The sequence below is a fragment of the Erithacus rubecula genome (genome assembly GCF_903797595.1).
Source record: "Erithacus rubecula genome assembly, chromosome: 20".
Lineage (NCBI taxonomy): Eukaryota > Metazoa > Chordata > Aves > Passeriformes > Muscicapidae > Erithacus > Erithacus rubecula.
In genome coordinates this window covers 872627-888366 of record NC_136672.1, presented here as the reverse complement: position 1 = coordinate 888366, position 15740 = coordinate 872627, and the positions used below count along the sequence as shown (strand labels likewise).

Here is a 15740-nt window from a genome sequence, read left to right as displayed (position 1 = left end):
AAAAGCTTAAACCTTTGACCTGCCTGGGTCCACACTGACAAAATGGAGAAAATGAATGAAAAGGAACTGGAGAGAGGTGGTTACAGGAAACTCTGCTCTAAAACACACAGTCTGTATTTTTTTTTTTATGTCACGGCCCCCATCTCTTATTTTTCCCTTTTTATTAATGAAGTGGAAGGAGTGAAAGCTTTGAGGAAGGCTTGGCTGGCACAGCCACAGCTGCCTACCCTGACAGCCAGATTTCTGCCCATAGCTTCACATCCAGGATGCTCAGCTCCTCCTGAGCTGGGTTTAGAGCCCAGCTTTAGTGGTGTTTGCCTGGGTTTTCCAGTGGTGGGCTGGGGGCAGCAGCTCCACCATCTCCCAGGGGACACAGGACATGCAGAGAGGCAGGAATGGGCCAGGATGAAGTTTCGGAAGCACCTAAGCTGGCTCCCTTGGGGAAATCCCTGGGGATTTAAAGATTCCCTTCTCATGAAGGAGGTTTCAGTCCCTTCCTGATTTGGGGCTCTGGCTCAGCTGTGCCCCCAGAGTCCAAAGCTGGCTTTGGGGTTGGGTGTTGTCCTTCACCTGCCCTCTCCTGGGACAAAGCTTGGCTTTGTGCTGAACTGCTCTCATGTGGCTGATGTTCCCACTAACCCCCTGTGCTCAGGACTGCCCTGTCTCTGCATCCCTAGAAAAATATCCCTGGCAAAAGCCCTGGGGCAGCAGGTGGAATATTGGACGGTGGTTCCTCCTGGGGATGGTGCTCTCCTTGCTGTGGTCCCCTGGAAACAGGTGGTGTCCTGGAGCAGAGAACAAAATCAAAAGAGCTGCAGCTTCCATGGCTCCAGCTGGGGCTGGTGACACTGGTTTCAGCAGGGATGGGCTCTGCTCCAGACTGCTTTCAGTGAAGAGGGGATCCAGCCCAGCTCCTGATCCCTCTGGTGCCTTGGGGCTGCTCCTCCCTGACCTTTGTGCAGCCAACCCCTGGAGGAAATCTGGGCTTGCTGCACCCCAGGCACTCCCAGAGGTCCAGGGATTTTTCTCCAGGTTCACTTCCCTGCAGCCTTCTCTGCTCCCAAGGGAGCTCTCAGGCAGTAAAGGGGCCTGGGGAGCTGGGGGACAGCTGGGTCCTGGTGAGAACAGGGGCTGCCCCATGAACCACCTGACACTGATACCCCTGAACCACAAACCCCACCTGGGTGGTGCCTTCCAGCTCTCACCACATGGTGGTTCTTTGGCAGAAGGTGACTGAGTGGTCCCTGGTCCCCTCATGGATCCCCACAGTTCAGGGATGCTCGTGGCTCCATGAGGCCTGGCTGGGAGCCTCCAGCCACAGGAAAGCCCCACAGGCTGGAAGCAGGAGATGAAAGCCCAGGGGTGGATGGTTTGATGTCAAGAAAAACAAAACCCAGCCCAAAGCCCCAAAACATTGTTTGAGGGCAGCTGCTGAAGGCTGACAGCAACACCCTGCAGCATTCAGAGACTGTGAGTCAGGCCCCCAAAACTCCTGAGGCTGCCATGAAAAGAGGGGGGAAAACCTAATTATTTAATTCATTTTTTAAATTTACATTTGGGGTTTGTGATAAATCTCCTGAGCTCAAGGCCTTCCTTGCTGACTCAGAGCTGGGCTGCAGGGCCAAATCTGGAATCCTGGAATATCAGACATATCCCATGCAGTTGGAGTTGGAAATATGGGGACCATCGCTGTGCTGGCCCCTGGGAAAGATCCCAAGGGGTGGCTGTGGGAACAGAGCAGTTAGAGGGTGTTTAATATGGCCAGGTGGAAGGGGGTGCTGGGGACAGCGGTGGCAGGCACAGATGTCCCAGTCCAAGGCAAGGTTTTCCAAAAGCTTGGCTCTCCTCTCACTGCGCAAGTGGAGTGGAGTCCATGTGGATTTTATTCCAACCAGCAGCAAAAGGTGACCCCAACATCATCTGTGCTTGGGAATGTAAAGGGCTGGCTCCTCACTGGAGCAAAGTGTTAAAATGTGATTTTTTTCCCCCTTTTTTTCAGTTTTTAATTTATTCGGCGGCGGCTTTGCCTCGCTCTGGTTGCCAATTTCCTACTGGTTTAATATTGGAGATTTATGATCCCTAATCCCTGGGTGTGCCCTGCTGCTGGGGGACCCCTCACTGCCCCGGCTCTCTTCCTCAGCAGTGGCTCCAGCAGGGATTGCTCAGCTCTGGGGATGGGATTTCTCCACCTTCCAAGCAGTGGAAGGGGCTGTGAGTGTTGGGGTTGGTGCTTCCCTCCTGCCTTGGGTTTTTTGGAGGATTCAGGTTTTTTCTCCCCCCTCCCTCCCTCTTTTCAAGCTGCCTTTTGAAAACACATTTTGCTTTTTTCCAGCAGCCCCTGCCAAGCTCCTCTCAACAAAGGGGGTGACTAAGAGAAGGCTCCGCTGAAGGAAGGATTTTTTTACTTTTTTTTTCCAAGAAAGGGCAAAGTGAGCAGATGATCTCACCTTTCGGATGAGGACTCTGTTCCTCAGCCCCATTCCCTCCCCACTGCTGGGATGGGGATCCAGGGCCAGCATGAGGGACCAAAGTGCTGGTGATAAATGTTCCAGCATCATCCGTGCAGGATCGGGCCTTGCTGCAGAACCGGCAGCTCAGCATCAGGGCAAAATGAAGATTTAAAAGCTCCAGGTTTCCTTTACCACAGTCACACCCCACAGAGAGTGGAAAATTCCCCCAAATCGGGTGCCTGAGGGAGTAAAGGCTGTTCACACCTCACCTGGATCAGCATCACCTGCTGTCTTCAAGTAATGCTCTCTTCTTTTGTGAATCCCCACCCTCACTGGGTTCAGCTGGGATCCCTTCTGCTTCCCAGGGGTTTAATGCCCCCGTCCCAGCAAACCCCTCCAGCTTTTCTGGGAGCTGAATGGCCCTGTGCTCCCCCACACAGCCAAAATAAACCCAGAAAATGCTTTTCTGCCTCTGTTCCTGCCTCCCCCCCTCCTGGAATCTCCCAGCTTGCCCTCCCCGCCTCCTGTTTCACTCCAAATATTTGCACCCAAACTCATCTTGTGGGGGAAAAAGCCCAAATTAAAATAAAAAGAAAAAAAAAAAAAACCACAAACCAGACAAAAACAAACAGATACGAAAAATAAATAAGGGGAAATATCCCCTTTGAAAGGCTGAATGAAGCGGGGAGCTAAAAAGCCCCATTGAGGAGCACGGGTGGATGATAGCTCCCGATTGAGGCCGCGGAGAAGGAGCTCTGTTCAAGCTAATTAGGGCCTTTTAGGACATTCAGCCCAGCGAAGCCAGCAGAACGGTGAGGAAAAGAGCCTCCTAATTGGCTTCCTGCTGGGGTGTCAGTCCCAAAGTCTTTATTATCCCTCCCTGCACCTTTTCAACCCTTTCTTCCCTCCCTGGCCCTGGTGAAAGCCTGGGCTGCCCCAGCAGCGCTCACCCCACTGCCTCACTGCCATGGTTTGTCCTCAAAACAGCAAATTTGTCATGGCTGTGGGGCTGGTGGGGGCCATGGGGTTGTGGGGCACCCTTCCACGGCCAGGAGGGTCGGGTGGAAGCACCCCCATGCCAGCCTGGGACAGTGTCCCCCACACCTCAGCAAGCAGGTCTGGCTTCCTCGTGAAGCTGTAGAAGTGATGCTGAGTGAGAAAAGAGCAGGAAAAGCTCTTTACATTTCTTCCCTACTCATTGCTCCAAGGGGATCTCCTGCCTTAGGCACCTCCTGAGCCACCCACACCTTGGCAGGGTCTGCTGGAGCACACAGGGCAGCCCTAAACAAAACCAAGTGTGAACTGCCAGATGCCACCCAAACCTCCAACAGAACTGAGTGTGAGCTGCCACCCAAACCTCCAACAGAACCAACTGTGAGTGTCATCCAGGTGACAGGGAACTGCTTGCTGCTCATCCCCACAGCAAAAAGTATTTTAAATATTTTAAAATATTTAAAAGCCTGGCACAGTGAGAGGAGGGGGGACATGGTGTCATCATAACCTAGAAGACACTTGGAAAACACTTGGGAAACAGGAGTCTCCTGCAGATGCTGGGACAGCCCCAAAGCAGGGTCTGCAGCGTGCCCATCCCAGTTTCCCAAGGGACACAGGGCATCACTGCTCACCGAGGATCGCTGCCCAGGGCTGCCTCTCCAAACCTGGCTAAACCCTTTCCCAAAAGTGCACACAGCCCAACCCGGCCTGGGTGGCCTTGGGGACACCCCCGCAGGGATGCTCCTGCCCCGCACCCCTTTGGCACCGCTCGTCCCTGCAGAGGGGACACTCACCATAATCTTTCTTACAGTACTTCTTCATGTTGATCTTCAGCTTCCCCTTGGAGGCTTTGCAGTACGAGTCGCAATCTGCACGGAGAGAGGGGGAGGGCAAGAAAACATTAACAAAACAAATTAGCCTTAAAATGAAGAAAGCGCTGGGGGAAGGGGGGCGGCTCAAAGCTGCAGCCTGCCATGAATAAGCAGCGTGCCTGTGATATCCATCTGCCAGGCCCCGATTGGGTCAGCCGAGGGGGCATTGAGAAAGCCCTTCCTTTCTAAAGAAAGCTGCTCACAAAGGAGCCCGTCCTCCCTCCGCCTCCCCGGCCGCCTCTGTCTTCCTGGGAGACCCCAGGGGCCTCCCTTATTGTGCCACCCAGAGCTTTTGAGAGCCACACAAATTCCCCCTGTTCTGCAGCTCCCAACTGGAGCCTGCCCGGAGCCCACAGAGGCCTCATTGTCACCCCTAACCCGGGCCGGTGTCAGCCTTTGGCATTCATTGCCGAGAGATTCGGGCTGGGGTCACCCCGCCACAATGCGGGTCAGAGAGGAAATTAGCAGCCCATGAAGCATTAGCAAAGCCTTTTGGTGTCCACTCTACTGAAGTGTGCAAATAAAATACCCCAGTAGGAACATTTCATTTCTAATGGGCCCCCACTGCTGGGACACGCTGGGCTGGCCCAGGCAGCCGGCAGAGCCTGGCACGGCCCCCTGGCACTGCCCCCGCCGCTGGCCACGGGCCACTGGCACAGCCCCGGAGCCTGCAGGGACACCAGCCCTGCCCTGGGAGCTGCTGCTCTTGCACAGGGTGGGCAGTGCCCTCTGGCCACCGGGAATGTCCCCATGGCACCATGGCCATGCCAGGAGAGGAGGAGAGGGGACATCCTGTGCCCCCTGCCAGGAGTGGGGTGGGCTCATGGACATGCATCCACGGCTCCTCAGCACCCACAGGTGCCAGAGAGGCCTCCAGCAGCTCAGAATGCCTCATTCAGGGAGAAAGGACACATCTGTCTGCAGCAGGAGGCCTCGGTACAGTGACAGCCCTTGGAGGCCTCCATCTCTCCCAGCATGTCCTTCCCCAGCCACTGCTGGAACACAGGTGTGGATCTGCTGAAGGGCCCCAGAGGGTAGTGGGGAAGATGGCAATGCTGCTGGCATGCCATGGCCAGCACTGACCAAGTGCCCCAGAGGAGTTTCTGGAAGGTGGCAATGCTGCTGGCATGCCATGGCCAGCACTGACCAAGTGCCCCAGAGGAGTTTCTGGAAGGTGGCAATGCTGCTGGCATGCCATGGCCAGCACTGACCAAGTGCCCCAGAGGAGTTTCTGGAAGGTGAAAATGCTGCTGGCATGCCATGGCCAGCACTGACCAAGTGCCCCAGAGGAGTTTCTGGGAAGGTGGCAATGCTGCTGACGTGCCATGGCCAGCTCACACTGGGTGCCAGGACCATGAGCAACACCTTCAGCACCACCCCTGTGACCCATGTGTGCCCCAGCCCCTCTCAATGTGGCCATGCAGAGTCTCCACCTCAGCCCAATGGCTCCCTGCTGTTCTCACTCCTCAGGAGAGACCCTCAGGACAACCAGGCTTCCTGCTGTTCCAGCCTGGCCAACCCCAAACCCTGTGATCTTCTCCCTGCAAGAGCCCCAGCTGAGATCTGTGCCCAGCTACAACCCAGCCAAGGCCCCTCCAAACCCTGCTGACTGAGGGCTTCCAGCCACGGATGCCTCCCATTTGTTTTTCTCATCTAACATTTCTGAGCATCAAGTAAAACTTCAAACGCACTAGGAAGGAGTGGATATTCCATCAGAGCTGCAGCTGGGTGGATGGAGATACACTAGCAAAGCCATGCCCACATGGCAGGATGCCACCACGCCATGGGCCATGGCTGCTTGGTGTCACTGAGCTCAGGGAACAGAAACATTCCTGATCCAATGCACTGGTAAGGTGTTCCTGACCATAAACATTGAAGGGAAAGTGTCTGTGGGAACTGAACATCTGGGCAGTGACCCAGGGAAGGTTCCCCTGAGCTTTTTTGGGGAGCAGGGAATGCCAAGGGACAGACAGGCATTCTGGCACCACTCTGCTCAGCCCAGGCTGCTGATGTCCTCAGGACACCAGTGTGGCTGCTGATGGTTCTCCCTGGCACAGAAATCCCAGAGCTCTGTGGGTGTTCACTGCTGCTGTCACACCTCAGACCCTGGGCAGAACAAGAGGTGATACAAGGACAGGTGGGCAGGGACAAGCCTGGAAGCTCTGGCTGTACCTCCCTCCTGGCCTGGCCAAATCCAGAACACGCTGGCCAGCAGCTGGCCCCAAGCAGTGGGGGTGGGCAGCAGCTCCCACCTGCATGTTCATGGCTCAGCCCTACAAGGGTTCTCCAGCAGCCAGGCTGGCAGAGCACACCTGCAGCAGATCCTCCTGCAACCCTATTGCTGCTGGGATCCAGCCCAAGAAATAGCAGTCAGAGACACCATTGCTCTGGACTCCAGTCCAGAAGCCTCCCAAGAGCAATCCCAAATCACCTCAGCAACCTCTCCCCACAGAGAGAGCATCCCTGAACAGAGCTGAGCTCCCAACCCTGCACCACTGCCACGTTCTACCTGAGCTTACAGGCCCACTGGGAATCCATCCCGGGGCTGTTTGACAGCCAGGAAGGCTGTAGGGTGCTGGCACAGCACTCAGCTGTCCCCATACCCTGCAGGACAGCACCCACAGCCTCTGCTTCTCCCAGGGTGACAACCTGGGGCTCAAGACACCCAGTCCATCCACAGCTGACCCTGCTTTGCCTAAGCACTACCCTGTCCTGTCCTTCTCCTCGTTCCCCAGGCCCACGGGCTGTGCCAGAGCCTCAGCTGGTTTGAATTGAACCGGCCTGGCCAGAGCCAGCTGGTGTAAATCACTAGGAATCACCAGATTCCAGTGCTGGCTTCCGTGGGTGAGGGATTTGCTCTGCTTCATTTCCTTTGTCTCCCTCATAGAGAACTCTTCTGCCTCCCGGGGAACTTGGGCATCCTCTGGGGCCTCTTTGGGAGGGCAAGTGGGATTTCTGTGAGCCAGGCACTGAGCTCTGTGTGTGTGGGGTGCTGCTGCGAGGCCCCTCTGCCTTCAGACAGTGCATGGAGGGGATGCTGCAGGCACAGACTCTGCTCTCCTCACCAAGTGACTCTTCAGCAGTCTGGGCTCTGGGGAAACTTTGCTGAGCTGCTGCTCCCTGCTGCAAAGGGATGGTGGGGCTGGGGAAAGGATGGGAGGAAGGACCAGCCCGTGGGAAGGGGAGGGCTCAGTGTCCCATGGGTGTGCACAGGAGACACAAATAATGTGAGACTCTTGCAAAATTTGTCCCCAGATGTTTACGGGACAAACCTCAGGAGTCTCAAGACTTGTGCTGCCTGGCTGTGCCAGAGGCTTCTTGTCCTGCAGGTCCTTCTCACCTCTCTTCATGAGGCTGCAGAGCATCAGCCTGGGATAACTTGCTGGTGGGATGTGCTGCCAGAGCCCAGCCACAAACCAGGCTGGGATTGAGCAGAGCTGCCTGAAGGACACCCTTTGGTACCTGCAGCATGGGGGTCAGTGTCCAGCTGCTGTCCTGCAGGAGTGGTGAGAAGGCACCAGGATGGGCTGAGCCCCAGCTCCCTGTCCCCCTGTGCTGCATGAGTGTCCCCTTCTCACGGGGCACAGCAAGGCTGGCTGCTCATCCTGCTGCAGACCCGGGCCCTCCCTGAGCCCCTCTCAGCCCGTGTCCACCCCAAACCCCCCTGGCTGCAAACCCGCAGTGATATCCAAGCGCCCTGCTCCTGGCCCTTTCCTCCCCGAGTTTGCTCAGCTGCACAAATATTCCAGTGCAAATCCCTGTTGAGAGCCACGAGCCCAAAGCACACTCAGCCCTTGGTGTTTTTTTTCTGTCAGCCCTGCATCCTGCCTCGGGGACATCCTGCTCCTCCCTGCAGCCGCGGCTGGGGCGAGCACACGCTGCCGGCGCTTCCCGGGAAAGAGCGGGACGGACTCGGGAGGAGCCGCTGCAGCCGCCTGTTCGCAGGGGGAGCAGGTGGCGGGCGGCTGGTTCGTGTCGCTCGCAGCTCAGTAAAACGTGTCAGCACAGCCTTCAGCAGCTTTGCAGCTCAGCCCATCCCCTTGATAGAGCTAATTCTCTGGCTGGGCAGAGACTTTTCACAGCTAAACACCTTCTTTGTTTTGCTTAATTTCTTTTTTTTTTTTTTTTTTTTTTTTTTTTTTTTTCCCCAGAAAGTTGAATTTTTCCTGTTTAAACATCTTTGGTTTTGGGGGTTGTCTGGGGTTGCTGTGATGAGGCTGAGAGCCGCGGGGTGCTGAGTGCTCAAGCCATGATTTAATGGTTCCCGAGTGCCGATGCTCCCAGGGCTGGGCAGGAAGGAGGTGCTGGCAGCAGGGCTGCGGGTGCTGAGTGTTGTTGCAGGGAAGACCCTGCACCAGGCGCCTCTTGCTGTGCTTGCAGTTCCAAAATCAGCTTTGAGCTGCTGCGAAAGCCACATGTCGGGAACGGAAATTAAAGGCCCCTTGATTCTGACATGATAGAGCGATTAAAGCCACATTTCTTGGCCTGGGTACCTAACTGGAAATGCAGATATAAGGCTTAGATCCCCAAGGGGATTCAGATTTCTAATCCAAATTTATGCAGCTAAATTCCTATTGATTTCCCTCAGGTAGAGCCCTAAATGCCTTTGTGGGCTGCAATCCAAAGTGGAGGTGGTGTGGCTTAGGAGGGGAGCCCCAGCCCTGACAGCCTGACCCCAGAACCTGGGGCTGAGGGGCATTTTCCTGCCCTCCCTCCCAGGGGGTTGTGCTCTGTGGTAGGGGTCTGGGTGTTCCCATCCCGTGTTGTCACTGGTGGGGATGTGCAACCACACTGAGCCACTAAATGAAGGTGCAGCTCCAAATATTAAGTCCTAAATTTGTGATTCCTTCACCAGAGAGAGCGGGACTGAGAAGACAGGAGTGGGGTCTGCCTGGGGTCCCAGACACCCCCAGAGTGGGTCAGTGCAGATCACTGGGGCTGGTTTGATTTGCTGAAGTGCAAGGGGAGGCTGGTAGTTTTCATATTTCAGATTCCTGCCCTTTTCTCTCCCTTCCCAGTGTTACTGGGTCAGAAATCTTCTGTGCATGAGCTGCCCCTCACAAAGGGGGTGAGCAGCAGTGACTGTGTGGGGGACACAGTAGCTCCCAAGTCCCCACTGGCTCTGGCCAAATCTCAGCTAAATTTCTCCACAGGCATCCCAAAACATTGCTGCAGCTCCTGGCTTCCCAACAGCCCCTGCAGTGGGAAGGTCTGTCCACATCTGGGGGCTGGGATTTGTGTTTCAGTGCTGTAGAACCCCCATGAGTGCCCAGGGAAGGAAGATGCATTTTTGTGTATTTTTTGAAATTGGACCTGAGCATTCCCTCCCTTCCCCAGGAATTGGGGAATCCTGACTCTCGGCTTTGTCTGTGCCCAGACCCCCCTGCTCTCAACTGCAGCCTGGCCTGGCTCCCTGAGCCCATCCAACAACCACAAAATCTCCCAGGTGCTCCCAAGAACTGCTGCAGTCCTGTGGACATCATGTACAGCTGCTCCATGGCTCTGCAGAGCTTCCTGCTGCCCCATGCCCATGGCACTGAGAGCTCCTCCAGGCTGTTTAGACTCTGGAAAGAAATTTCCAGCCCCTCTTACAGGCAGCAACCCCACATCCCCAGCTTGTGGCTGGGGCCTGGAGGAAAAGCTCATGGAGCAAAAGGGAGGTTCATGGGGAGCTGCCCTTGGGAACATCGTGTGTCTGCTCTGGGGCTGAGTGTGGGCTCAGAGCTGGGTGCTCAGTGCATTTCACTGGGCATGAAAACCTTCCTGTGAGCTACCCCAGAGCATCCCAAAGGCAGCTGGGAGCCACACTCCCCAGGAACACAGGATAAAATGCAATCCAGCGCTGGGACAGGAGAGCATGGCCCTGTAGCAGTCATGGCAGAGATGCCTTTGGCTCTCAGACCTCAGGAGATTTCCCCAGATGACCATGAACTTCTGGTTTGCTTCCTACAGCACTGAAGCTGCCCCTTGCTTCCATCCCAAAGAATTATTTTACCATCTCATCCATCAGTCCCTGGGAATGACTGTTGGAGTCATTTGGAGAGCTCCAGCTCTGCTTGCTCTTGGGCTGTGCTGATCACACTCCTGAGGGAGGGGATGCTCTGGAGGAGCCCTCTCCTTTACCAGGGAGCATGGATGGGATCATCCCTGTGGGACAAGCACAGGGACTTCAGTGCCTGGCTCACAGAGCACACAGAGACTGTGAGGGATCACTGCTGTAATTTAATTTGTGCAGGACTCCACTGGGAGTCTTTGTCTCAGAGCTGGCAGCTTTAAAGAAGCTTGAATAAAATAGCAAAGCTAAGGCAGAGAATCCTTCCCAGGTTATTCATTTCAGCAGTGGCATTGCTTGTCTTGTGCTTTGCTGCACCTTTATCAGGCCACTGAGTGGATGGGGTCTGTTATCACTAATTGGCTCTTCTCCTCTCACCTGGCTGTGACCCAGATGCCCTTTGCAATTATCAGGTGTGAATTAGTGCCCTTCATCCCTGGCCAGCTGCAGGACAGCTGGTGTCCCCAGTGGGGTGGCCTTGGCCATTCCTCCAGCACAGCCAGGAGCTGGAACAGGGAAGCACATCCCTTCCAGGCCTGGGACCTGGGATGAGCTGGGGCTGGGCTGCTCCAGCCGTGCCTGCTGTGCTATCTAGAGGATGGTCCTCAGGTCTGAAGCAGCCTCAGCCTGTAGACAGGGGTTCCAGGGGCCTGGACCTGCCCCCAGAGGGTCTGTGCCAAGTCCTGGTGCACAGCAAGCCTCTGGCACTGGGTTGTATTTAACCAAGTGCCTGTGGTCTGTCCTTGGTCACCTCCCATCTGGGAGCAGCAGTGCCCAGGAGCTGGCAGGGGGTTGTCCCTCCAGCTCAGGTGGGTTTGTGACCAGGCTCTCAAGGCAGAGACACCTGCTGAGCATCAGAACAACTTCTGCCCTCCAAAGCGGGCTGAGGAGCCCTTGGCACCAACACGAGTGTGGGGGGCACCGAGGCCAGCCCTGCCCTGTGCCAGGCACAGCCACCACGGCACTGAGCTGTGCCACTCCCCAGCAGGGCAGCAAAAGCTGGAGGAGTCACTTCCACTCTTATTTATTTGTTTGTTTTGGTGCTTTGCAGACCCAAACCTTCCACTGGGACCCCAACGGATACAAAAAACCTTTCGTGCAGGATGCCACAGCAGCGGGCCCCAAAGATCTCCGGCGGCTCCGTGCCACCCCTGAGCTTTCTGCCTGTCCCTAAGATCCCCGGCTGTTCCGTGCCACCCCTGAACTTGCTGCCCGTGCTGCGGGAGAAGATCCCGGGGCTCCCGCGCAGGCAGCGCTGCCGAGGCAGAGCCGGGAACGCAGATCCCAGCGGATAACGACCATTAACCTCTCCCTTGGAACAAGAAGGTGCAAATGAGCCCACAGTAGCCTCCTTTCTTCTGGCTGAGCAAGATTGATTGAAAAACAAATTGGCGCAAATAAAGCATGTAATTAGATTAAAGCCTCTCGCCTGGAGCGGCTGGAAAGCGGCAGCGAGGGATTCCTGGAGCACGCAGCCCCTTCCCACCTCCGCAGCTCCAGCGCGGCCCGGGGACCACCAGCCCCAGTGCTCCAGCAGGACCCCAGCACCTCCAGGATGTGACCAGGCTGTCCCCGGCACATCCCGGCAATGTCCTTGGCAGATCCCTCCTGCTCGCCACTCCAGTCCCAGCTGTGGCCCAGCGTCCCGCAGCTGGGGCCGGGCAGGTTCGGGTGCCTTTGGTCCAACCCTGGGAGCTTTGGGCACGGTCAGAGGGACACCAGCCCAGCTCGAGGGGAGTTCAGTTCGCTCCCTGCCTCCGGAGCTGCCCGATGCCGGTTTGGCGATGAACGGCCCGAGGGATTTTTGGTATTTCAGGACAGGCGTGCCCACCTCAGCAGCAGCAGCAGCATCCCAATTTTTTCCGGATCTAAAGGGAGCAGGAGGCAGGCGATGGCTGCTGATGGCACAGTGGGGACAGTCCTGCTGTGCCAGACACCCACTGGAAAACTCCAAACGAACACGGAATTTTACAGCTTTTCCACACCGCCTCTGTCCCCTCCCCAGTCCTCTCCCTCTCCCAGGGCTGGCTGCACATTTCCTCTCCCTTCCCACAGGATTTACCCAGTGTTGAGCCCCAGGACACGTTGGGGATATGGGGTACAGATCCAGTGCTGCCCTGCCAAGAGCCACCGCCAACACCATGAAATACATTCCTAGGAAAACATCTATCCTCGGGAGCCCAGCAACCCATAAATTCCTACCTGACAGCAGCTCCCAGCCTAGGGGGAAAATCACGGTTTTGCATTCGGGGAGAGATGCAGAAACAGGGAACTGGTGCTGGGGACAAGAGTTTTGTGTCTCATGAGGGAATCAGCCTCTGGAAATGTCCCAGGATGGGGAGAGGGAGCTTGTCTGTCCTGACTCTGGAGCTCGAGACTTGGCTATGATGGGATGTGGGGATGAAGGGCTACAGTGATGGAGGGATATGGGGATGAAAGAAAACGGAATAGAGGAATGGAGGAATCTGAGGTGGAGGGAATCAGCTGCAGGGATGTGGGGATAAAGGGTTGCAGGGATTAAGGGATGTGGGGATGAAAGAATAAGGGGGTGGAGGAATGGAGGGGTTTCGGGTAGAGGGAATTAGGTGCAGGGATGTGGGGTTGGAGAAATGCAGGGATTTAGGATTTGGAAGTGGTGGGATGGAGGAATGACTGGATGTGGGGCTGCAGGAAGCCCTGCACTGGGATGATAAGAGCACGGTACTGTTGTGCATGAAACTTACCTGCATTTCAGCAGTTTTGGGGTGTTTGTTTTAGTTTTTTTTCCTTCAGACTTTTGAAGCTATTTTGAACTGAACAGGAGCTCCCTCACTGGAAGCCCCTCTCCCCTATTGTGCTCCCAGCCATTCACGGGGGATCACCATGAGAAACCTTTGAGAGAGAGCTGGATGCTGCTGATCAATCAATCAATCACCTTGTTTACAGCTGGGACAAAGCAGAGAAAGCCCAGGCAGGGCTGAATGAATTCCTGCTTTGGATGGGTACAAAGCTGGAGACTCCCAGGCTGAGTCCAGATTTAGCCCAGGGTGAATGAAATTACGATTTCCCCTCCCTGCAGCACAGGGAGCTGGGCAGTGCTTTGTTCCCAGGCTCTGGGATGGGGCTTTCCCCCCTAGCAGTGCAAATTCCTCCTGGATTTGGGAACATCCTCAACAAGAGGAGATGCCTGTGCCCCAGCCTGGCAGCTCCCCTGGCCAGTAGCCCTTCAGGGAGGAGGCTGAGTCCTGTTCCCAGCTCCAGCACTGCTGACCCCATGCACAGGGAATAGCAGTGCTGGGAGGTGGCTGGGACAGGGCCCTGCTTCACACCCCAAGGAAAGCTCGGGCTGGCTCCTGTGCTCCTGCCCCACACTCTCATTTCCAAGCCACCCTGGCACTCCTCACAGGTGCTGTGGAGGCAGCTGGTGGCTCACAGGGGGTGGGTGACTCCTTGTTTCTGAAGGAGCTGTGGCATATTTAATCCTTTCCTAGTGTCACTTTTCCTTTGGAGCTGTTGCTGCAGTGATGGTCACAGTGTTTATGTGGCTGTGAGATGGGGACAGTGGTCCTCAGGCTCTGCTGAGCCAAAAAGGCCAGGTTGCCATGGGATGCCCAGGTACAGGAGGGCTGGGAATGAGGTGTCTCAGCTGTCCAACCCCTGGACCTGCAGTGGGAGAGGAGATTTAATATATGTTCCCCCTGTGCCCAGTGAGGTTTCCCTGCAGTGATGTAGGTGCTGGGGGTGGCACCCAAGGAACCCATTTTCTATCCTTGTCTGGCCACAGACATGGGCTGTGAGCCTGTGGCCACCCCCTGAAATCTGCATTTTGCCCTTCTGCTGAGGGCAGAGCCCATTCCTGCTGCTCACCCTGGGACTGTCCCAGAAGAGACAGAATTTACCTGACAGCAGGGGTGGCTCTGCATCACCTCAATCTGGGCATGAACAGGCAAAAATCAAAGCTCTTGACTTTCAGACAGAGGAAAACCAATCCTTTTATAGGACAGGAGTACTCTGGCTACCTGATGCTGAAACAGGAGCTCCAGCTCATAAGAGAGGGCAGTTTTCCTCATTCCTGGTTCTTCAGAGAGGATTCAGGCTAAAATTCAGATACCACAGCATGCAGCCAGCTCTGCACCAGGTCTCCCCTGCCTCTGGGAAAGCTGCAACCTGCAGCCAACTCTGCTTTGATTCTGTGCACTCTGGACAGCCCAGAGATCCCTCAGAGCTGGCTTCCCCCTTTGCTGCATTTACATCCAGCCTCTTCCTCATCAGCCAAGAACAAAAGGGCCCAAAATGATATTTGGAAGGGCCAGATCTGGTTTTGAAGCTGCAGAGGTTGATTTCCAAGGAAATCATGGGGAGCTGCATCAATCCAATCACCTGTTTTTATTTAAACCTCCTGGCTGAAATCATCCACCTCAGATAATTATTCCCCAGAAAATCTGGATTTGATTCAGATAAGACAAGGACTGACTGGCAGGTTTGTAAACCTTTCACCCACCCACTGCTATTTTTGTTTGCCCTTTCACTGTGGTCTCTTCTGTCTGAGAGGGACCAAAAAAGGACTAGAAAAGCTCCTCTTGCCTGGCAGCAAAAATGAGGAGGAGTCCCTCTTCATCCTGCAATCTCCCAGCATGGGAGAGCATGGATGCATTTCATCTAAACAATCCAATCTTGGCCTGTTTTCCCAAACTGATTGGGACCCCTGAGAGTAAAGCAGAGCCAGGCAGGACCCCCCACAGCAGAGCTGACAATGTCTCACCCCTCATCCCTGGGTCAGCTTTGGCCTGTGCTCCCCTGGAATGGTTCAGGTTGAGGTGATGCTTTCTCAGCTCTTGGCCACTTTCTGTCCCATGTGGCCACGAGCACAGGAAGTGGAGCAGCACCTCTCCCACAACTGGCTGCACTCAAAGTCTCCCACTAATTGCTTTTTCCATCTTGTTTCCAAACCCCTTTTCTCCCATAGCATGGGAGCTCTGACTCACAGACACTGATTTAGGGGTTTGTGAAAAACCTCACTGATTTCAGCAGGGTGGAGGTGGGAGCTGAGAGATGCCAAGACACAGCACTGCTGGATGCTCCCCGTTGTGGAAAAGGGATGAAATATAGAGAGTTCAAGCTCCTTGGACAAAGCAGTGCTTAAAAATCCAATAAAATCCCAGTGAGAAGAATTACGATGGGATTCTGGGCCTCTTGGATTGTTCAGCTTGGCTCAGCCTTCACAGGGCTTTCAGTGGGAGATGGCACAGGAGGCTCCTAGTGAGATGCCCTGGTGCCTGGTCACCCCTCTGGGCAGGGAATGGGGACATCTGGCCCTTCAGGGACGCACTGTCCAGGCATTTCTCATCACTCCCAGAGCATGGATAACCTGCTCCCAGCCTCCAGCCAGGGCTC

At 55.4% G+C, this 15740-nt stretch overlaps 1 protein-coding gene across 1 annotated transcript in view; it reads right to left on the bottom strand.

Moving 5' to 3' along the window:
• NTN1 (netrin 1) overlaps positions 1-15740 on the bottom strand; it is an 86907-nt gene that overhangs the window by 5064 nt on the left and 66103 nt on the right. The window contains exon 5 of the mRNA XM_079323157.1: positions 4238-4312. Within this exon, the coding sequence (XP_079179283.1) occupies positions 4238-4312 (75 nt within the window). The remainder of the gene's footprint in view (positions 1-4237; positions 4313-15740) is intronic.